The sequence below is a fragment of the Ascaphus truei genome, chromosome 6 (assembly GCF_040206685.1).
Source record: "Ascaphus truei isolate aAscTru1 chromosome 6, aAscTru1.hap1, whole genome shotgun sequence".
Classification (NCBI taxonomy): domain Eukaryota; kingdom Metazoa; phylum Chordata; class Amphibia; order Anura; family Ascaphidae; genus Ascaphus; species Ascaphus truei.
The window spans coordinates 126,043,370-126,067,900 of NC_134488.1; the positions used below are offsets into that span (position 1 = coordinate 126,043,370).

At 44.1% G+C, this 24,531-nt stretch overlaps 1 protein-coding gene across 3 annotated transcripts in view; it reads left to right on the forward strand.

The window, feature by feature from the left end:
- Positions 1-24,531, forward strand: part of LOC142497853 (alpha-tectorin-like) — a 299,739-nt gene that overhangs the window by 270,981 nt on the left and 4,227 nt on the right. Inside the window, exons 1-6 of one of the 3 annotated variants that reach the window (XM_075606226.1) lie at positions 665-686; positions 6,547-6,608; positions 7,143-7,181; positions 9,754-9,884; positions 14,384-14,665; positions 15,203-15,340. In XM_075606226.1, the coding sequence (XP_075462341.1) occupies positions 6,569-6,608; positions 7,143-7,181; positions 9,754-9,884; positions 14,384-14,665; positions 15,203-15,340 (630 nt within the window). In that variant the 5' untranslated portion in view covers positions 665-686; positions 6,547-6,568. Of the gene's footprint in view, positions 1-664; positions 687-4,524; positions 4,603-6,543; positions 6,609-7,142; positions 7,182-9,753; positions 9,885-14,383; positions 14,666-15,202; positions 15,341-24,531 lie in introns of those variants that run through there. The other 2 variants (XM_075606223.1, XM_075606225.1) reach the window with 2 other exon arrangements.

Sequence of the window (24,531 nt, forward strand, 5' to 3'; positions counted from 1 at the left end):
TATGCAATTATTATTCAAATATATATAAAAATATTTGATTAAATATTTATGACCTGTGCATCTAAAACTATTTTTGTGAAAATGTATATATAAATGTGAATATATCATTCATCTGCAAACATTTTTTTTTAAATGTCTATATGTATAATACATTGGAAATACATTGATAAATATGAAGTGTATAAATATTCACAACACTATCCATTTACAATTTATCACTGGAACAAACAATTGAACAAATACTAAATGCATATACAAAATGTCGTTTTCTTTCCATTATTTTCTAAAACAAAAAAAATGCAAACAGGTCTGAAGGGACCTAAACAGGTTTGTGTCCTGAATAAGAAACCTGAAAGTGCACATACTGTATTGTGAGCCTGCTTAAGGTCTGAGTATCTAATAGCTGTGCACTTGTTTTGTCCCATGTCATTGGCCCCCGGGGTTTGGGGTGGTTATATGGAGCAGTGGGAGGACTTAGGAAACTATTGCTTGCTGCCCATATAATAATTGGAACAGTCTACATCTGCATACTGTACCTGCTTGCTGCCCATATAATAATTGGAACAGTCTATGTCTGCATACTGTACCTGCTTGCTGCCCGTATAATAATTGGATCAGTCTCTGCATACTGTACCTGCTTGCTGGTTTTCTCCTCTTTGGTGCATCATTAAGACACCAGATCCAAGGTCAGTGCTTCATTCCTTCAGGCTTCCTTCCCCATCACAGATCGCTCACATCTCACTTTTTCAAACATCCCATAGGCCATCGGCACACAATGCAACATAAAAATAGACACAATTAGTGGTGGATAAAGGGAGTTTTTGTTAATTTGATACAAAGTACAGCGTATTATAGGACGTGTGTTGGGGCAGGAACGTGCAAAACTTGTTTTGTTTTTTACAAAGACCGTAAAGGTACAATAAGTACACATTAGCATTACTGTATGTACATGAGTAGCTGCAAAAAGATACCCGCTCTAATGTATAATGAAGTGCATTCATCCCCTTAACACAAGAGAGATACCGTTGTCCATGTGTACATAATAATCCCATGCCTAGTACTTGATAAATGGTCGTTTCCCCTTCACTCAATATCACATATTAGTATTGGTGTTATTTTAAAAGAAAAACATGTAGATCAGGGGTGGCCAATTCCAGTCGTAAAAGGGCCACCAACAGGGCAGGCATTGGGGATATCCCTGCTTCAGCACCGGTGCCTCAATCAGTGACCCAGTCGAAGCTGAGATCAGGGCGACCCCTGATGTAGATATTAACTGCAGAGAGAATCTTTGGTGACTTTTTCTTGCATAATATGAACATTTACTGCCAATTGTGTGTCCAAATATTGCGTACTACTGTATATTCCAAGAAAGAGTAAAGAAAGAGAGAGATTTTGTAAACAACTCCCTGTGTTCACCAAGAAAAGGGAAATTGTTGATCTGAAAAGCAGATGTAACTACCGTAGATGAACCATAAGAGCGGGCCTGTGGGAAAATAGAATTAGCTTGAATAATCAGCCGTAAACAAGCTGAATATGGTATCAGAGCATTCAGTTTATGTGTTGAGATTGGTAAACAACATGGGTTTGCGGAAAGAGTGTGGTGAAGATCCCCCTATACCTGTTTGGGCCCCCAAAACACTGGCACCATCCCTGCTATGATACAAATACTATCATTACTATGAAGATTTTACATGACGCACTGGTCGGATCTCAGGTAAAGTATATTTGTTTAGTATTATGCCGTATTGATATTTGCATTTTCACGTGGGGATAAACATTTGATCCAGACACACAAAGCACTAAAACCAGTTTACTGCTGGTCGTGTTTTAACTGCAGTTACAGAGTGTTTAGCACAGCTCCTGCAGGATGCTTTCTTTGCATAACTCTTTATAGGGCTGGGAGTTTGCCACCGTAATCTGAACATATTCCAACCCACCCAAAGGAGGAAATCAAAGAAGCCTAAAGCAGGGGTGCGAATACTTTCCCAGCTGCACCCCCTGCCTGCTCTCCTTCCCCGGCTCGCGTCCTCCTCCATACCTTTTCTTCGATGTCAAATGATGCCGTGGAGTCATGTAACCCTGTGGCATCATTTGACGCCGGGTTTCTGTGGAGACTTATGGCCGGAAACAATGTAAGGGACGTTGCAGGGGCCTCGTGCGATCCCCTGGCATTCATTTAAATGCCTTGGGGGAAGAGAGCGGGGCCTCTGCAACTGCCATGCCTCCCCTTGAAAAATCTTGTGCCCCCCAGGTTGAGCACCTCTGGTCAAAAGGAAAGGAGACAGCTGGGACTATCCAGGAAACCGCCCCATCCAGCAAAAAGACAACATGTAACCAAAACTCCTTGTTTACAAAAACACCAAATTGTTATTTATTTTGCTGTGTCTCATTGGCTAAATATAGAGTCTGTTGAAAATGGAAGTAGCCATTGGTTTAATCAACTTGCATCACAGTGGATGAGAAAATATTTGTGGCTCAAATCCCCCTTTAAGAGACACAAAATCTCCAATCTCTAATAATAAAACAAATAAACCACACAATAATGTAATCGCTACGTGAAGATCACATAACACCAGCACATACTTATATTTATTCATGACTATATCTGAGAAGAAAGTTAATCTCAGGTAACCCATGTTGACGGAAGATTTGCTAGGACTGAAAAGGTGAACAAGAGAGATTAAGAAGTTTACATAATACATATACTGTAAATTTCATTTTACCTCCAGATAACACAGAACATCACAGGATAATGCAGAATATCTACACTAGATAGTATCTCGAGAAGCAGGACTTCCGACTCCCCAGACCTTACAATAATGTGGTTCAGCTCCGGGAAACCTCCCTAATTCCAATTCTGTTAATATTTGTTCATGCAATGCTTAGATTGCTGTTTTAAACTCTCTCCTTACAATTTCCAGTACATAATTCCTGTAGTAAACACCAAATACGAACTCCACTTAAGAGCACATTCACATGTCACAGACAGGTCTGCAACCCTGCTTTTATCATTATCTCCTAGCATGCAGTGCTTCCACTGCAGCAAGGGATTCTTGGAAATGACATGCAAATGAGCACACCATGTCACCTTTTGCTTCAAATCCATTTTAACACATAATCATTGAGGGTCAATGTATGTACAGTATGTAGGTCAATGGGAGTTTCTGGGCAATAATGCCCCAATCAGCACTATCTCAGTTTAATGAGTAACCCCCATAGTGTCTGAAACCCTTTGTCCTGATTTTTTCTCTTAAACACAGCATTTTCTTTAGTCTATTTATTTGTTTTACATTTGACACAGATATTTACTGGGGGACAGGTAACTTACACCCGTGTGGGACATCTGCATTGATGACAGATATTAGTGGCATAAATAGCCAATCACCCTATGAAGTGTTGGATACACAGTCATCAGAATAGTAAATACCACAATTGTAATCCATTGGCTGCCGGTGGGCTCACTATTGTAAGTGGCTCATCTTTCTTCTATAGTTCCACGCAGAAGCTGTGATAAATACAGCAGAAGACATAACCTTTGGATGGTCAGTGCAGACATTACTGAATCAGTGACTCTAGGCCTTCTACTCTTTTTAGTGTTATCAGTCAACAGTCACAGGGGGATATTCTAATGGGATATTCTAGGGGGATATTCTAATGGGATATTCTAGGGGAATATTCCAGGGGGATATTCTAAAGATATTCTAGGGGAATATTCTAGGGGGATATTCTAAAGATATTCTAGGGGAATATTCTAGGGGGATATTCTAAAGATATTCTAGGGGAATATTCTAGGGGGATATTCTAATGGGATATTCTAGGGGAATATTCTAGGGGGATATTCTAAAAATATTCTAGGGGAATATTCTAGGGGGATATTCTAGTAGCTCTGATTTTTTTCAAAGGAGTCCTTTTCAATGGGATTGGCATGCTTTGCTATTCTGTAAGCCCTTCTCACGTTTCCAAACAGGTGTTTGTTAAGCAGTTTCGTTCCGGTTGTGCAAATCCGGGTAAAATGACCAAACTTGCATGTTTTGCAAACAGGCTGAATTCTAATAGTTCTAAAAAAAAGTGCAAAAGACTAAACCGCTCCAAACCACTTGCATTGTATTTCTCGCCACCTCAGAGGCGAGATACGAATTGTGACTTCCCTCATTTAAAAATACATGGCACAGCCAATAGCATACAGTATCTCTCAGGTGTGCTCCTCTTTCAGTGCAAGCATCTCCCCCTAATTTATTTGGAGGGAGGTTTGAGAGGATATATATACAACAACACTTCTAAATTAGAACTCCTCCTCCCCCACCCTAAATAAACTTAGTGCACATAACCTCAATTTAACGGAATTGAAAAGGAAGATAATAATAGTTGGTGGTATAAAGAAAGATCAACAAGTATTTCTATAGACATTGCTAACAATAAAACTGACATTATAATTAGCTCTCTGTAAACAAGCAATCTTACTTACAGTATACTGCAGAATAAGGTATCAGTTACGTTTTGTTTAAACTTCAATAGTACCTCCTCCCGTCCACTCCCTATTTGTATAAGATGTCAGACTACCTTAGACCATTCTGTGACTGTGGAGTGTCAGGAGGCAAATAGGTAGGAGTGTTATCCTTGGCTGCTTTATCCTTTATCCTTTATCTATGTGATGTCAACATACTGTACATTGGCAGCGCTGGCGTGAGTCATTGTAATATGGGGTGAATACTGTGTATATTCAGAACTGTGCTATAATTGCCATAGCATTCTATCATGGACCTGAGGTTTGTTGGGATATTTAGTTAAAAGCTGTGCAAGTATTGCTAAAGAATTACTGTACATGGGAACCCTCTGATACACTGTACTGTGCTATGTTCTTATACTGGGAGTTAGGATAGCGCTGCAATCAGTAAAATATGTCCCATCTGTATTTTGCAGCACAATCGGTAGTATACAAATTATATACTGTATTAAATTACCTGGAGTACTTTACAATACTGGAACAGGTATTTAAAGTGGGGCGGTAATCTCAGTTCAGACAGGTTTACCATCCATGGGAGTGAGATCTGGAATAAGCTACATGAGAATAAAATCAGAGAATAGGAGGCTATGATTCCAAGGAGGCAAAGCTGATGTCCATATCATGCAACAGTTACATTTACTAGTATTTTTTTTTTAATTCACTTAAAAATAACAGAGTGAAAATGTATTAAAAATACTACTTTTTTTTTTTATAAACTCCAAAATATATTGATATACAGTGTTTGCATTACCAGGGCCATGTTTACTACGCAGTGCTATACAGTATATAGCCTTTTATGGCCATTCACATTAATTGTGTCATGTGGTGTTTTCCAGCATGGGTGATGTCTTAAGGAGAAATATTCCTTAGTACATATGATGTAAGATAGTTAAGTCTGTGATAGCACAGATTATGTGTATTCTGCAGCACAGCTTGCTGTTGGTAAAGGATATCATTTAATATCAGTCAAACAATGATAATACTGGTACATACAAGTGAAGTAGATGAGGGAATGACCCTGGTTTTCACTTGTCACATCCATTGGCAAACAGCTGGCTTTACTCATTTGGAAAATGATATAGAGGCTATATTTGATTTGCTAGACATTTTTCATCCTTTGCTTACATTTGCACAAGGGGGGGGGGGGTCACTTTCTGCATTCTCTGATTTGAGATTGGTGGGTATGAGTTGGGAATATCATTTTGAAAAGCTGATCCTGTATCAGCTGTGTGGGAGAGTAGAAATTCCTCCCCACCATTTCTATTTCCTGGCTGCAACAAGCTTGGTGCTAAACACTGGGGTCCTTCTGTATCTAACTACCCGGGCAATGTCCTGCCTGGTTGCTGATCTGAATGGGAACTGTGTTCTGTATTTTCAAGCTTTCTGTATTGCATATAAATGTGAGACTTTATGTATCTTTACTGTCCATGTTCTGGCACTCACATGGCCTTGTGCAAGTACATTTATTTATTGCATTGATGTTTGGACACTGCTTGGACCTGTGGCACGTGTCCGAAACGTTAATGCAATAAGTAATTTCATGTGCACCTGACCATGTGAGTGCCAGTCTTTCATTTTTTTGGAGGTCGGATGTATGTACGCCGACTTACCTGCGCCACCCTGGTATTTACCTGTGATCAAGCATGAGTGCTCCTATCTCGGACATTTATACTGTTTAAAGTGAAAGGGTATAACCAGTCAGTGGTATTTCCAGGAAGAATACACTTTTCTCATCACAATTTCACGTTTTTAAAGCTCTGTGATTGTGTGTGAATCTAGACAACCTTGAATAAATGTTTACGAGAAGCTAAAGTACAATACTCAACCTCTATTGAGGAACACAGAAGCACACTGCATGTGTATTCTCTGATAGACAATGGGATGCCTCAGTTACACTCAGAGTGCACAGTCTGAACATTGTTGAAATTACAATTGTAATTTCCTGGTGCTCAGATGTTTCCAGATGTTTGAAGACTCCACGTACTTAATCAGATGACGGGGTCAAAAATCTCCAGTTGACTTAATGTAAATTTATTTTTTAGACGTGAGTACGATCAAGACATCATGGACGTTATAATGAGGAGCCTTCCATTGCTGCTTCTTGGTAAGTATCTCACAGCTCACGAATACAGATGGGCGAATCCGCCGAAATCCGTTTCTCGGGCTTTTCATGCATTTGCAGCCCAAAATCCATTTCGCCGTGTAAAATCCGCAAACGGTTTTGGGCGATTTCAATCCGCGTGATTCATCAAAAACCACAATTGGATCCAACCCGCGGTTGGATTTGTAGAATCCAATCCGTGGGTTCAGCAATCCGTTGGTGGATTGGATTCAGCAATCCGTTGGTGGATTGGATGCAGCAATCCGTTGGTGGATTGGATGCAGCAATCAGTTGGTGGATTCAGAAACCACCAATCGGTTGCGGAATCTGCGGATTGTATTGGTAATAATAATTAAAAATCAGCAAAACGCAATTCGCCCTTTTTGAGATTGATCTATTTAAATCAGTGGACCAAAGGAACCGGCCAATCCGCTGCGGATCCGCACAAAACATTCGCTCGTCTCTACTCACAGACATCAGGACATATGGTGCCAGAAACTTTTAAATATTAACATCTATTTATGTATTTTTCTGCAGTTCTGACTTCATCACTTGGCCAAGAAACTCCGAAAAGAGGTAATACAACCACTTTTACAACAACGCATTTTCAAATCCGAGCTAAATGCAAGCTACAGCATAAGAAAGGATCAACCTCTAATTCATTTTATTTATTGTAACGATGTGGGCAAACTTTAGCATTTTGCAAACTAAAAACTTGCAAACTTAGGCACAAAAGTTCAAATACGGTTTCTTGCAAATTTTAACTTTTTTCACAATATTTTGTAAAACCAAAACACAAACATTTTTATAACCAAAACACCTCTCCCTTCTCCGCTCCCTCCTCCGCTCTCTCTTCCTCTCCCTCTCTCTCCCTCTCTCTCCCTCTCTCTTCCTCTCTCTTCCTCTTTATCCCTCTCACTGTCTCTTTCCCGCTCCCTCTCCCCCGATACTTCACCAATGTCCGCAGAAGAGAAGTCGACACAGCACATCAGGTACTGTAAGTGAAAAATCAAAAAAGCTTTACTACAGGGATTAAAAAAAAAGAATCCCGAGATTACTTGTTTATGTCTTTAGTAAAGCTTTTTTGATTTTTCACTTACCTGATGTGATGTGTCGACTTCTCTGGTCTGCGAATTTTGGTGAAGTACAGATGCAGTCTTGAATTTAATTGTCAGCCGATGAGGGGAATAACCCAAACACTCGGCAACTCACTGCGGCCAGTGGCTAGCTGGCTGTAATGGCCCATCGGATTAACACAGCAGGGGTCCCTGCATTTGAGAAGGGCTCGAGCTGTGTGAATGCTACCAGGCTTAATTTCAGCCTTAGGGACCCCCTGCTTCCAGAGTTACAGGCCCCGTTAAGGGGTGTCGGTGTCCCCCTGCTTTGTTTAAATATCCTGATCAAGTGGGCCGTGACGGGGGAGAATTTAAACATGGCGGGGATAACGGGACGTTTAACTCGGGAAACAGGTTGTTCCCAGACCTGGAATTAATGTGATTCAGCTCCGGAGATCCCCCTGCAACAATAATATGTTATTAAAATAAAATAAAAGCACTGCGATCGCCTGTTACAGGAGCGCAGGGAGAGTGATTCACTCTGTCTCTTGCAGACAGGTGGAACCCGGTAGGATTCACACAGCTCGAGTCCCAGACAAACGCAGGGACCCCCGCAGTGTTACTCCAATGGGCCATTAAGTCTCCCAACCTGTACGGTGCGGCTCGGATTCAATTGCGAGGAGTGACCGTGTAAGAGATGTGTGCAGAGGTTTGTAAATGGAGACTGTTTTAGGGTGAAATTATATGTTGGCTTTATTAAGCCTGCTCCTTTATGCCGGCAAAACATACAAAAACAAAAAAATAACAAACCCCTATCCCTTTGTAAGGGCTAACTGACTTCCCCAGACCGTATCTGCAGGACTGGAGGGATATTCCCATTACCAGCCTATCACCCCAAAGTCTCAGGAGGTACCATAAGCAGGTGGCTCTCCATGTCAGTCTCTGGCAGGTTCCTGGGTCCTATGTGTCCAGGAAATATAGGTCTCTGGGTGTCTGGGTGTCTGATGTCTTGATCTCAGCACAGCCTTTGTGCTCAAGACAGTGTCTGTGTGCAGGCTTCTCTGCTCTCCTTCTGTCAGCCAAAATGTGAGCCAAGGAATATCTCTCCTGTTTCCAACAAGGGGCTTTTCTTACAGACTTAATTGGCCAGGTGGAGTCTGGTTAATCGCCTGCTGCACTTAACCAGATCCCTGCTGGATTTTAGAGATAGTTTCTTCAACAAGGATAAGTCCTTGTTACAGATCGGCTGAAGCGACAGAATTGGAGACTGCATCCATATCTCTGTATTAGCTCGTTATGGTGTGTGCACTCACCTCTTTATTTATTTCCTAGGTGTGCTTTCTCCCTTTTCTTTTTCCCCTCTATAATATATATACAGTATATAATAAAAAATTTAAATTATGGATTTCATTGAATTTGCCCCTTGTTCAACAGAATTAGATTATTCGTACATTTGTCAAAACTGTCCTCAAAACTAGTGCAAAATATTAGATTAATGAAAGTAAAAAATACAATTTCTTTCACTGGGATTCCTCTTTTAGTTTTGATAAAGATGGTGCCGTTTTTATACTAGTTTTGCCCCCAGTTTTTAGCCAGGAGACTTTCGATAATAAGGGGTTACTTGGCTGCTAAATTAGAGAAAAACTGCGGAAAAAATGTACAATATTCATCAAAGGGAAAAACTCAATTGCTTTCACTGGGGTTTGTTTGCTTTGATAAAAATGGTGCTGTTTTATTGCACTGAGTTTTTATCCCAGTTTTTCTTCTCAAGTTAAGTAGGACTTAAGCGGATGTAGTTTTGAATCTGTGTTGAATCTGTGTTGCTCCTGACAATGTCCTGCTCCTGAAACCCCTGATCGAGCGCAGGCGTAACACATTGCATTGCACACGCCTTACATATCTGACAGTAATTGATCCAGGAATCAACTTCCTTAAAATCTTTTCATTTAACCAACTGCTGCCAAAGTAACTTGCAAAGCAAAGCAATACAATGTAATAGAATTGAATATGAGGGCTTGGGACTCATACTTATAAACGGAACAGCCTTTTCTATCCCTCAATTATGTTAATTGACTTTATTTTTCCACATCTAGGATCTCTTCTTTATCCATATGGAATATCTGAAGGAGACAAGACAACCCCAGTATTAGATGATGGGGCATCCCTAGAACTGGCTATCTCTGTTGACTTCAAGTTCTTCAGTCAGACATACAAATCTCTCTATGTAAGTGATATGCTTTTGAAGTGAAACTTTTTTGCTGGCGCCTAAAGGGTTTTCATGGGGAAAAATCCTTGCGTTGTAATGAAAAACCGTAACACGAGTGACTTCACGGTACTAATAGGCGCACGCCCACCGCGCGTTGCCGTTGTGCTCGCACCCATCATGCGTTGCCGTCGCGCTCGCGCATGCGCAAAAAAACCACTGCCGGGTCTCGCCCCGCACATGCGCAGTGGCGGCCGGACTCTGGCACACATGCACAGTGGCGGGCACACACACACTCAGGCAGGCATACACACACAGAGGCAGACACACGCACAGAGGTAGGCACACACACACACAGAGGCAGGCACACACACAGAGGAAGGCAGACACACACACACACACACAGAGGCAGGCATACACACACAGAGGCAGGCATACACACACAGAGGCAGGCACACACACACACAGAGGCAGACACATGCGCACACACACACAGAGACACACACAAACACACAGAGGCAGGCACACACATACACACACACACACACACACAGAGGCAGGCACACACACAGAGGCAGGCACATACATTGGCAGGCACACACACAGACACAGAGGTAGGCACACACAGAGGCAGGCACACACACACATAAAGGCAGGCACACACACAGAGACAGGCACACACACACAAAGGAGGCATACACACACGCACACAGGCAGGCACACACACAGGCACAGAGGAGGCACACACACACAGGCACCAGAGACGCACACACACACACAGGCACCAGAGGCGCTCACACACACACACACAAGCACCAGAAGCACACATACACCGAGGCACCAGAGACGCATGCACACACACACAAAGACATACACGTATACACATACACAGAGACGCACTTACATGCACAGAGACAGTTAGTATAACTATATAAGTGCAAATAGCTAAAACAGAGGTGTGTGCCGAGCACGCGCGTTCTAAGTCAAACTTCTTTGCGTTTTGCCACTGACGTGTTTTGAATTTTAATTACAAATATCCCCATCACAAACACAATATCTGGGACAAAACAGTGACCAAAGACAAAGAAGTTTCTCTTAAAATGCGCCTGCTCAGCACACATGACTTTTTATTTTTATGCTGGAGCCTTAAGTGTGCGTTTAATTTTATCTTCCGGTTTGTCTAAGGTTCGCATTGCATAACATAACCCGCCTGTTTGGCACAGACACAGATGGAGGGTACAATCTGCGTTTCTGATTCCTAAACCTGAACATGTCTGAGGGTGGTGTTCGGCCATATAACCCAGTGGTGAATGCTTGATCTATGGGAGTAACTGATGTATCTATTCCATGTATTACCTTCTGTTCTTTACATGGGCGTCCGCAGGGGGGGGCAAGTGGGGGCGCTTGCCCCCCCCCCCCTGGTTCCTGGGCTGCCAACAGCAGGGGACAGAGGGCACTGGCGTGACAGGATTTAGCGCACTCACGATGTGCAAGGAAGCGCGCGCGTATCTTCCTTGCTTCCCCCCCCCCCACCTGGGACCCCCCCTTCCTCCCCCCGAGCCCGCTCACAGCCGCTCGCGGCACTTCCTGTGCCTGCTGCTAGTGAGCGCGTGACTGTCCGTGATGCAGAATCTTCCCGCTCCTCTACTGGTGGCTGCGCAGTGTCCCCCCTTCTTCCCCGGGTCTCCGTGGCTGCCCACCCGCCCAGGGTGATAGTAGGTAGGTGCAGGGGTGCGGCCGCCAGGGGTGGGGGGGTTGCCTCCTGTCCTGGTGCTCCCTCCTGTCCCGGTGCTCCCTCCTGTCCCTGGTGCCCCCTCCTGCCCTGGTGCTCCCTCCTGTCCCGGTGCTCCCTCCTGTCCTGGTGCTCCCTCCTGCCCTGGTGCTCCGCTCCCTCCTGTCCTGGTGCTCCCTCCTGTCCTGGTGCTCCCTCCTGTCCTGGTGCTCCCTCCTGCCCTGGTGCTCCGCTCCCTCCTGTCCTGGTGCTCCCTCCTGCCCTGGTGCTCCCTCCTGCCCTGGTGCTCCGCTCCCTCCTGTCCTGGTGCTCCCTCCTGCCCTGGTGCTCCATCCTGTCCTGGTGCTCCCTCCTGTCCTGGTGCTCCCTCCTGTCCTGGTGCTCCCTCCTGCCCTGGTGCTCCGCTCCCTCCTGTCCTGGTGCTCCCATCCCCCATCCCCTTGGTGTGGAAGATGAGCGCGGGGGCGGGTAGTGGTGATGCACTTCTGGCTGGTCGGATCGCCGGCCTTCCCCCCCCCCTCCCGTCCCCAGGCACTTACATCCGGCGGTGTGTGTGTGTGTGTGTCTGAGGCTGTGTGTGTGTGTGTGTGTGTGTGTGTGTGTGTGTGTGTGTGTGTGTGTGTGTGTGTGTGTGTGTGTGGCTGTGTGGCTGTGTGGCTGTCTGGTGTGTCGTGTGTGTGTGTGTGGCTGTCTGGTGTGTGTGTGTGTGGCTGTCTGGTGTGTGTGTGTGGCTGTCTGGTGTGTGTGTGTGGCTGTCTTGTGTGTGTGTGGCGCTGTGTCGCTGTCTGGCGCTGTCTGGCGCTCTGTGGCTGAGTGTGTGTGTGTGGTCAGTGTGCGTATTGGTCTGTCTGAGTGTCTGTAGATCAGTGGCTGTGTGCAGGTAAGAGAGAGAATGGGGGGGGGGAGAGAGGGAGAGAATGGGGATGGGGAGGGAGAGAGAATGGGGGGTGTGAAGGGAGAGAGAGAATGGGGGGTAGAAGTAGAGAGAGAATGGGGGACAGGGCTGGCAACTGGGGTCTGTCGGGGTTGGCGTCCCAGGCCCGGTGAGTTGGGGCCCACCCACGTGTCAGTCAACCACCCTCTCACCCACTCTCCCTCCCTGTCTCCCTCTCCCTCCCTGTCTCCCTCTCCCTCCCTGTCACACACGAGTCAGTCAGTCACCCACCCAAGTGTCAGTCACCCACCCCGTCACCCACACACCCCCACACCCACTCTCTCTCTCTGTCTAGTTAAAATTATGCCCCCCCCCTGAAAACATTTCTGCGGACGCCCATGCTTCTTTACACTTGATATTTTCTTTAGCAAGAATACATTTGTAATGAGTGACACCTCAATGTGTGTCTGTGTGTGGGTTAAACATGCTGGGGAGATGCCTGGAGGAGAAAACAGGTTTGTATAGTAGTAAACATCCCAACTATTATTCCAGTAAAGTTTTTTGTATATCAGTTTATACTACACATCCGCTCTCATCGCCTCCCCAGGCACTCATCCTAACTTCCACTGCAGCCTATCCAATAACCACCAGTTGTCCCCAGCACTGCAGCAGGTCCATGCTTCTGAATGGAACCCTCGCAGTGTTATTTCTTTAACTTGTATTGTACTGTTCATGCTGAGACCAGAATGCCATATAGGCCCAAGAGGAGGGCAGGTGGTATAGTGAAACAGAGGTTAAATGGAGACAGAGGGAGAGAGACTGAAGAGAGAAAGATATACTTTAGTTATCTTTCTTTAAACACAAAATTATGTTCCCAGCACTCACAAATAACCAATGAAAAATGGAATAAGCCAAACTTATTTAATCAGCAATAAGAACACAAGCCCCAAAGGGGTGTAAGCAACACAAAAGTGTGTGGTATATGTGACAAGGAGGGAGCGGGAGAAACCAGGGAAGGAGAAGGGTAGGAAAGGAAAATCAGAGGGAGGGAAAATCCCAGGGGAAAGGGGGGGGGAGGTGTGCTACTACAGGGGAAGGGGCCAATGTTTCGGGGTGAAACCCCTTCTTCAGGCCCATTCCCAAAGGGCAAAAAAAAAAAGCGTTCGATGATAATTCCCTATTACCCTGTTAAAAAATGTCCCTATGACAGAGTGAAGAACCAGATGCAAACAATGAATAAACAAATAACACTCCAAATGGAGAGTGAAATAAATGAGTACAGCACCAATAGTAGTGTTATAAGGGATATTGGGCTCCTAATCAAGTTCAATGAGGGCCTGTCTAGGCAATATGTTGAGCTCAAATATCCCAAATATGTGACACTATACTATTCCTAACAGGGAAACTCAGATTCATTGGGTCTATAATGCAAGAATCCTGACAATGCTCTAGAGAGACAATGATAGAGTTCTATGATATAGTTCTCCACAGACCAGTGTGAGCACACAGCAGTGAAGGGACGTGTCACAAGGCTATACGAAGTTGGTAAGTCGTGTCCCTCCTGCTCAGTCTCTCCATAGGTGGTGATAGATGTGCTTTAAGTTGCACTATTTATCTTATCTTAGCCCCATTGAGAGCTGTCTATTTTTGTGTTTGGTTACGTAGTTATCTCTCTTGTCCACTCCCAGCTCATTCAATATAGTGAGAAGTGGAGTAATGTGCAGTCAAGGAGATAATAATACCTGGCTTTCCTTGAATAGAAGTTGATACGACGTTACCCCATTTCTCACTTTTGTATAGTGACCGCGGTAATGGATAAAAGTTGCCTGAGCTGTTTGTTCCCTGGATGACTGTTGTACTCCTGCCTACAGGAATACTACTGAAAGTAACTGTCTATTTGTCCTCTGTTTCTAGGTAAATAACAATGGTGTGATTTCCTTCAAAATTGCTGTTTCTCAATACACCCCTGATGCGTTCCCCCTGACGAATGGACAAACATTTGTCACACCCTACTGGGGAGACGTGGATAATGAACTCACAGGGATGGTGTACTATCGCGAGAGCACAGACACCAGTCTGCTGCAGACGATAACCAGAGACATGGAGCAATATTTAACAGATCTGCATTTCACTGCAACATGGGCTTTCATTGTCACTTGGGATAAGGTGGCTTATTATGGATCCAAATCATCTAAGGTCAGCTGTGCTTTTTTTTTTTTTTAGGGAATTAACAGAGTACTGTAGCAGCAATTTAGCATTGTTATTTTTATTAATATTTTGTATATATTTTATCCAAAATCAGACTATGCAAGAATAGTGAATTAAAAGCAAAGCCGTTCTGGTAACACTCACCTTCAGCTCTTTAAATGAATAGTACACATTTTTAGTAGCCATACGCACTTCCTGTGATCTCGTGAGTAATAAAAATTCATTCCATTTTCTTGCAGTGGGCTAAAAAATATGTAAAGGCATAAACATTCGCTATATTTTCTTTTTAATTTTGTCAGTTGGATTCTATGTGATCCCAGTCTGGGGGTTGGTACATTGATGATATAATATCCCACTGAAGGCAGAACAGGAACTTCAAGTGGTTTTCTCATCCCCCTTTCTTGTACCTTATAAAAATGATACGTGGCAGATCTTTTCAGCTTCCAAAGCTGTCAGGCTCTTGTAATTATGTGAAAAGTTGAAGAGATATACATTGTATTTCCTACTTTTACTACCCCTGCCCAGGTTAACACCTTCCAAGCTGTCCTCACTACTGATGGGAACAGGTGTTTTACTATCTTCAATTATGAGGATATTCAGTGGACAACAGGGACTGCTAGTGATGGAGATGCTTCCACAGGTTTGGGAGGCATATCTGCTCAGGTACTGTATTAATGTATTTCTATCCAAAATTTTGAACAAATATGACATGTTCTATGATTATAAAGGAAATTGAAAAGGTGTAAACCTAGATTATTAATTAGTTTCTATATATATTTAACCACTGAATACGCGTTATAACAAATACACACACAAAAATGTCAATATGTGGCTCTTGTGATAAAAATATAATCACGGTGATAAAAATATTTATCAGCCTACCGTCGTTAGCTACAGATGCAGCGGCCGTTATTAAAACAAATCATGGCGCCGTTTTCGTGTGCGCTGCTGAACTCCACATGGCATTAACGGCATCAATCTCTCCAGGTTCACGTGTTGATAGCGGTTGCTTTAATTGCATTTCATGGATTGTGTGCAATTATATGCAATGAAATGAATGAATTGTACTGTGCTACTGTGCTACTGTGTCAATTTCAGGTGTTTAAAAACCAGAACACTAAAATGCCATTTTCTGCACTCGCGTCTAAAGGCGGAACGGTTGGAAGAAATCGCGCGCCATCACATGGGTATTCCGAGGAATACACCGCGTGAAGTGTTTTAATAATGGCCGCTGCATCTGTACGAGGGATTCTGCCAAAATGCATTCACTTTCAATTTGGTGCCAAACTACTGCAGCTACAGCTAAACCCCGTTATAACGCGGGTCTCGGGGTCCACCCCGAGACCACCGCGTTACTAACGGGGTCGCGAGAAAAAAAAATGGCCGCCGCGCTTTAGCGCATATTCATCCCGCGGGACAGGAGATGGGAGCGGGCATGTCCCTCCGCTCCCCGCTTCCCCCTGTCACCGCGGGACAGGCCGCGGGGCAGGAGATGGGAGCGGGGATGTCTCTCCTGTCCCCGCTTCCCCCTGTCACCTCGGGACAGGCCGCGGGGCAGGAGATGGGAGCGGGGATGTCTCTCCTGTCCCCGCTTCCCCCTGTCACCTCGGGACAGGCCGCGGGGCAGGAGATGGGAGCGGGGATGTCCCTCCTGTCCCCGCTTCCCCCTGTCACCTCGGGACAGGCCGCGGGGCAGGAGATGGGAGCGGGGATGTCCCTCCTGTCCCCGCTTCCCCCTGTCACCTCGGGACAGGCCGCGGGGCAGGAGATGGGAGCGGGGATGTCTCTCCTGTCCCCGCTTCCCCCTGTCACCTCGGGACAGGCCGCGGGGCAGGAGATGGGAGCGGGGATGTCCCTCCTGTCCCCGCTTCCCCCTGTCACCTCGGGACAGGCCGCGGGGCAGGAGATGGGAGCGGGGATGTCTCTCCTGTCCCCGCTTCCCCCTGTCACCTCGGGACAGGCCGCGGGGCAGGAGATGGGAGTGGGGATGTCCCCTCAGGTCGCCGCTTACCTCAGAACCATGCTGCCTGCATGGAGGTTGTAGCGGGGGGTTTCTTCTCCCCACCGCTGTCCCCGGTGCTCCCGCTGCCTGCGCGGGAGGAGGGGGGGGAGCGGGTGGTGGTGCTGGTCGCGGCCCGTCTGTGTAGAGTGAGAGAGTGTGTGTGTATGTATATATGGGAGAGAAAGTGTGTGTGTGTATATGGGTGTGTGAGTGTGGGTAAGTGTCTGAGTGTGTGTGTAAGTGTGTGTGAGTGTGTGTGAGTGTCTGTGAGTGTGTAAGTGTGTGTGAGTGTGTGTGAGTGTCTGTGAGTGTCTGTGAGTGTCTGTGAGTGTCTGTGAGTGTCTAAGTGTGTGTGAGTGTGTGTGAGTGTCTGTGAGTGTGTAAGTGTGTGTGAGTGTGTGTGAGTGTGTGTCTGTGAGTGTCTAAGTGTGTGTAAGTGTGTGTAAGTGTGTGTGAGTGTGTGTGAGTGTCTAAGTGTGTGTAAGTGTGTGTGTGTGTGTGTGTGTGTGTGAGTGTGTGTGAGTGTCTGTAAGTGTGCGTAAGTGTGCGTGAGTGTGCGTAAGTGTGTGTGAGTGTGCGTGAGTGTGGTCAGTGTGTGTGCAGTGTGTCAGTGTGAGCAATGAGCAGTGTGTGTGCAGTGTGCAGTGTGTGTGCAGTGTGGCAGTGAGCAATGAGCAGTGTGTGTGTGCAGTGTGTCAGTGTGAGCAATGAGCAGTGTGTGTGCAGTGTGCAGTGTGTGTGCAGTGTGGCAGTGTGAGCAATGAGCAGTGTGTGTGCAGTGAGTGTGTGCAGTGTGCAGTGTGTGTGCAGTGTGGCAGTGAGCAATGAGCAGTGTGTGTGCAGTGAGTGTGTGCAGTGTGTCAGTGTGAGCAATGAGCAGTGTGTGTGCAGTGTGCAGTGTGTGTGCAGTGTGGCAGTGTGAGCAATGAGCAGTGTGTGTGCAGTGAGTGTGTGCAGTGTGCAAAAAAAAAAATGTAAAAAAATTTTTTTTAAAAAATTTTTTTTTTTTTTTTTTTTTTTTAAAAAAAAAAACGGGAGCCACGGGAAAACCGCGTTATAACCGAATCGCGGTATAACGAGGCGCGTTATAACGGGGTTTAGCTGTACTTACCCCGGACAAGGGTTCTTACAGACCTCCTATAACATTTATTCCTCCCATCTCAGTGGTAATATCAGACTCTGTGCACTGTAGTACTATATTTGCTCCATCTTTGATTCTATTGGACACTATTTGAATCTTATGCATAAATTGTTAGATTTGAGGCAACAAGCAGATATACTGTTCTGTCCTGTGCATGTTGTATTGTGTTTTTTACTTGTTTCAATATATCTGCTATCAGTAAAATGTTTGTATCTTGAATATTGGATTCTGGAGGCTCTTTTTGCTTTTTGTTCCATTTCAACAATGTTAGCAACATAGTAACAATGATTGAAGGTACTTATATTCTTGCTATTACAAGCCCACATCCTACTATACATGAGCACAGTTAAAAAGGACCTACATAGATTTAATAAATAGTGACTGTAGACGGACGTTCACAGAGGTACACAATTGGAGACTTTTATAAGGTGAAATTATAATAAGGCTTTATTGTGCCTTTTCCTTTTCATCAGGAAATCCCTCCAAACACAGGGGAGGGGGGACAAAGCTTCTATTCACTTGGGAGTATTTCTAGTGAAACACTATGCAATTAATTCACATCTTCCTTAGTCAAGCATCTCTCCCAGCCCCAAACACATAGCATGAAATAAGCAGATATAAGAAGTCTCTTAAGAATGAAAGTCTTATCTGTTTCTTGGAGGGAAAATCTTCTCAGTTCCTGGTTCAGCTCCCTTCACTCAGGGTGTGTCAGCTTCAGGTTTAGTAGTTTTCCCTGTGTCTTGTAAGCAGCTCTGCTGTTTCTTCTGGCAGGGCTCAAGACTGTTGTGTCTCCAAAGGTCAGCTCACAAGTGAGCTAAGGAGTCACTTCCTGTCTCAACAGACAGGCTTTTGTAAGCAATCTAAATCAGGCAGGTGGTGTTTATTAATTGACTACCAGTAGTTAACCACCACACTGCTAGATTAAAGGCACATTACTTGTACAGGGATTACTCCCCTGTTACATACCGCCCCTGTTTGTAGGAAGCTCGGGCTTGCCACGGCCAAAGCCCATCCTTCCACTCTCATTCTGGATCTCTGTGACTTGAATGAGAGTGGATGGAGGAAGAGAACCCTCAGTCCTGCTGGGATTGGAGCTCTTTCTCCAATTTATTCGTGTCTCCTCCTGAAGGTGCTTGAGATCAGCACCCCTCAGTCATTCGAGGAGGACTTTTTCCAAGTATGTCTTTTTTCTACGTGCGCGGTAATGAGATTTCCCTCGCGTCGGGTGCTCGTCTTATTGTAGGCATACTGTATGGCAGCAGTTGCAGAGCGTTTAAAAACAGCCCTTTGAGTTATCCGCTCTTGAAGCTGTCTCTCTGCCCTTTTCCCACTCAATGGGGTTGCTAGTTCAGCCCCTTTTAGATTAAGTTGCAATTCCACACCCCCTTCCAGAGAATGTCCCATCTTTTCAGCTTCATCAGCTAAGGATTCTTCTGGTTTTAATTCAGCACGTGTACCTTCTTGTGTTGCCTGCTGGGTGGCTGAAGGTTTTGCTAGTGCTTGTTTAGGTGGTTCAAATTTTGCAACCTTGTCTTTTAGATGAGCGGTATTCCCAGCTCTCACTGTACCCTTGTCTTCATGGGTTTTTGAAGCTGTGGGATACTGACGCTTAGTCAGGGTCAATACTTGTCCTTGAAGGACTGTAATCTCATCCACGAGAGATCCCTGTTTTTTGAGTGCGTCTTGCAAGTCTCTTCTCAGGGAATTTATCTGCATGCTTTGCTTTCTCTGAGCTTGCTTCCACATTTTTATTGCATTGTGAAGCACTATGAACTTCTTTGCTTGGGCCACAGTTACTTGTTTCAGTTTCTGGACCTTCTTGTGCTCCCTTTTGTGCCGCGTCACCTGGGTTCTAAGCATGGCTTTTAGCGTTGCTTTGGTGATGCTCAGGGTAGCCTTCAGTTTCTCATGCTGCTTTGCGGGGACATACTGGGTCATCAGACGTTCCTGCAGCACTTGAATTTTTTTAACAGCCTGCAGATAGTCATCCTGCAGAGTTCGCTGCTTCTCCTCTGCCTTCTCGAGGTGCGTACGCAGACCTTACAGTTGGTTCTGCAGTCGGTGCTCTGCTTCAAACTTCTCACCTTCCAAAAGTCTATTTATTTCTTTAAGCTCGTGCAGCTTTTCATTTTTTTCCTTGACGTCGTTTGTCAAATTAAAATTTTCTTCTTTGAGTTTTACGTTTTTTCTTTGTAATCTTAAATGTTCTCCTTTTTCAGTCTCTGTACTATTCAGGGCCTCTTTGCAGTCCTCCTTCCATTTACACACTTCTGCTTTGAGACTGACAGTCTCCAGGCATGAGACATCCTTCTCTAGGTTGAGGGTCTGAAGCTCCTCCTGGGAGACTTTGAGATTTGTATTAAGATTGGCAATAGTTTCTTTAGCAATGTCCAGCTTCTCAGTGAGACTGTGTAGTTCCTTTCTGGAAACTTCCAGTCTGTGCGGCAGCTGTTGGTCTCATGATGTGAGGCATCCAGTGCTCTGCGGAGTGTCTGAACCTCTTTCTGAGATATGTCCACCTCTATCCGGACACTGTTGACCTCCTGTTGTGAGGCATTCAGCTCTATGCGAAGAGTGTGAACCTCTTGGTGGAAGACTGTCATCTGCTTCAGTGCCTCCTCATACTTCCGCTTTAACGTAGCCACCATTTTATCAGATTGGCTCTGCTTTCCATCCATGGTGGAAATAGTAGCATTTGCAGTATCTAGCTCAGTCTTGAGATCGTCCAATTCTGTCCTGGCTAAAGAGTAAATTGTGAGCACATCTTTTTGTAGCCTCACGTTATTTTTTTGTAGCTCTGTGTAACCATCTTCCTTTTGTTTCAATTGTTCACGGAGCATATCACAGTCATGCCTGGCATTTTCCAGGGCATCTTCAGGGCTGGTCAAGGGATCGTCACTCACTGGTTCTGGCTCCACTTCCCTGGGATGACTGGTTGAGGGTTCCTCACTGTTGGCACCGGACAGACACTTCTTTGGGGTACACGACTTCTGCCTCGGGCCCTCTGGATATTGGTTACCCGCGGGACAAATTCTTCATTTTCTCTAGGCTGCAGGGCAACTCGATCCCCCTTTTTCTCCACAGGATCTGCGGACGTGTCTGTTCCTTTCACGGTAAGTGAAGAACCGCTTTTCTTTTTCCGCCATTTTGTTTTGGATGACTCCGTCCCATCAGGAATACTGGGGTTTCCTTTATTTGAAATTTTAGCAGCGTCACTGGATCCACCCGGCTTTTCTTGCAACTGTAATAGCTGATGGAAATATTCGGTGATCCACTGCTCCCGCTCTGTCTCCTGCTGATCATATTCGTCATCAAAGGGAGTGGTCTTTGCTGTTCGTGCCGAGTTCAGGCACCCCCACCATTCTTGGGGTGTTTTGTGGGTGTGACTCGGTTCGGGTTCCCCGTAAGAGATATCTACCTCTTCATTGGACTGGAAGGGCCACTCTTCCGCAGGGTAGGGTTCATTACAGGAATGCTGCATCTTGTCCTCCATTTTTAGGCTATCAGGTGTAATTTTCTTCCTGACCTCAGGAGGCGCTATTGCAGCTGTTGCCACTGTATTTGCAAGAACTCCCAATTGTGGTAGTCCTACAGGTGGGCATACCCTGCTTGTAGAGGTCGTAGCTCTCACAGGCATCTCTGTAGACTTTTCTTTCTTGGGTAATTTTTTACAATATCAGCAGTACTGTGCATGCATTTTCTCTTATCAGGGATACAAGATGTGCAGTTGCTAGGTAAAAACATCTATTTGCTTTACACCATTTACTTGCTAGGTTTAATCTCTCATTAGGTATGCTGAATGTGTAGTTGCTAGGAAAAAACTTCTGTTTGCTTTACACCATTTACTTGCTAGGTGAATCCCTCTGCTTCAGCAACAGAATTTGGTTTTCTTTCTGAGTTCAGTAATTTTCAGTCTCATCTTTGGGTATTATGGCATTCACACTTCACCCTTTGGGTGTCTGCTTTTGCTCCCAAGATATATATAGGCAGACTTTTTTTTACTTGCAGAAAAAAAAGCATTCTTTGCAGTGGACTATTTTTTTAATTCCCGGCAGGGTGACTCAACACTCAGCAATTGGCTTTGAAAAACCTTTTATACAGTTCAGAAACCCCTTTTTCCCCTATAGGGCAATTTTACACTCAGCATTTGTTTGCTAAAAATTCCCCTGCTTCAGCACAGTCTTGTATCAATTTTCACACTTTTCTGCATATACTCCATTCACAGCTGGTAGCCCTATGCGGTGGGGCAACCTTTATTTGCAAAATCAGTACCACTCGTGGGTCACCATCTTTATTCACTGCTTCAGCGAAACTTTTGAAAACAACAAACACCTATCCCTTTTTAAGGGCTGACTCACTTCTTGAACCCTGACTATGGCTGGAGGCAAAACCCCTATTTCAATGACCATATTACACTTTGTGATAGGCAAATAAGTTTTAGCTGTTTCAGCAGTCTCTCTCCTCTTGGAATTGGGGCAAAGAGTCCATTTGTGGTTTTGTAAGTTTCCAGTGGTGTGTATCCCTTTAACTCTGATCTCTGCTGCATGAGAGGTTTTTTTTTTTTTGTTTTTTTGTTTTTCTAAGTTGCTCACACTTGTTTGTAGGCAAAAAGCATAAAAAAATTCACATAAAAAATCTCCGGTCCTTTTTAACTACAAAGACACCTCTCATCCCACTTCACACCATATGTAGATGGACGTTCACAGAGGTACACAAATGGAGACTTTTATAAGGTGAAATTATAATAAGGCTTTATTGTGCCTTTTCCTTTTCATCAGGAAATCCCTCCAAACACAGGGGAGGGGGGACAAAGCTTCTATTCACTTGGGAGTATTTCTAGTGAAACACTATGCAATTAATTCACATCTCCCTTAGTTAAGCATTTCTCCGAGCCCCAAACACATAGCATGAAATAAGCAGATATAAGAAGTCTCTTAAGAAAAAAAGTCTTATCTGTTTCTTGGAGGGAAAATCTTCTCAGTTCCTGGTTCAGCTCCCTTCACTCAGGGTGTGTCAGCTTCAGGTTTAGTAGTTTTCCCTGTGTCTTGTAAGCATCTCTGCTGTTTCTTCTGGCAGGGCTCAAGACTGTTGTGTCTCCAAAGGTCAGCTCACAAGTGAGCTAAGGAGTCACTTCCTGTCTCAACAGACAGGCTTTTGTAAGCAATCTAAATCAGGCAGGTGGTGTTTATTAATTGACTACCAGCAGTTAACCACCACACTGCTAGATTAAAGGCACATTACTTGAACAGGGATTACTCCCTTGTTACAGTGACACAAAAAACTGTTATTGAATACAGGCAATATCATAAATATCCATTATGTCTACACTTCATACATTGTGACAAAGAGATAGGAAGGGTCCCGTATGAACTCATTACAAAGTGAAGGTCAAAAGGGTCAATGCTGTGGCCATTATTCTTCTATGTGTTTGTCACTGGTATTATATAAGTGTTGTTGGAAAATGTGTCCTTCTCAAAAATGATACCAAGATTTACCATATGTTTGACACTCCAGAAGTGGCATAAAAAATACAATACATTTTTTAAAAATTAATTTCTTTGGCCAAAAGGATTAGAGGCAGAACATATAATCGCGGTCAAAATACATGTAATAAATAGACATGGATACAATCAATCTTAAAGAACAGTTCTTAATAAGTACACTATAGAATTACTGTATGAATAGAGTGGAGAAGTATATTCACTTTAAATGTCTAAAGGTGAATAGTTTCCAGTAAGAAATTATTTTTTAGAGAAAATAAAAGGAAAGTATAGAACTGCACTAAAGTAATTGTAGTGTTAAAGCTGTAAAAATGTTACAACAAAACATTCAGTTATCATGTGAGTTTATTCAGTGTACACAGGAGAAACCTTCTATAGAAAAGCTCTCTAACAGTTAATATGGTATGACATATATTTATACCCTAAAAACTAAAACAGACGCCCCTTTATGAGGTCGCTTGTGCGTCATAAAAATAACGTAATTGTATAATAAAGAAACAATCTGAATATATGTAAATCAGCCAAAATCATTACATCAGCTTCAGTAACCTTTCCTCCACATTATTATTGATACTTTGTTTCAGAGTTACAATGTGAGAAACTGTACTTATCTCAGACTCTAGCTAATTCTACCAAGGTTTCTCATTATTGCCTGGAGTTTTCTCTCCCTCCCCTCACTCCCACATACTCCTACCACATCACCTCATCATTTGCAGCTGGTAAAAGATACAAAGAATCCACTGAGAACCCAACAACCACTCTGCTTCTCACGTTCACACAGACAAGTTTCACAGAAATCCGCACATAACACATGGAAGACAGACACAGACTGAATGACATACAAAACTTATAGCAAACAAGATATAAATGGCTGACAAGAATAGTCTGCCAAAATGGCTGCTGAGACTTGAGTGCTTTTTACGTTTGACCCCCTTAATGTCAAATTTCTCAACATTCTCAGTAGTACACTGGAAAAAGATTGAAAATGACTTCTTACTGAAAGTAACTAATGTATGGATGTCACGGGAAACCAGGTTTATTATCACCTTTTTACACCGGGATCATTGATTGTGCCAAGCAAGGAGGTAAAATAAATTGTAATTTATTTCAGGAAAAGACACACACAATGTAACACAATTTACAGGGTTAACACACTTAATGGGAATGGAGCTAACGAATAAATCTATCCTCTAAACGAAAGTCACAAAAA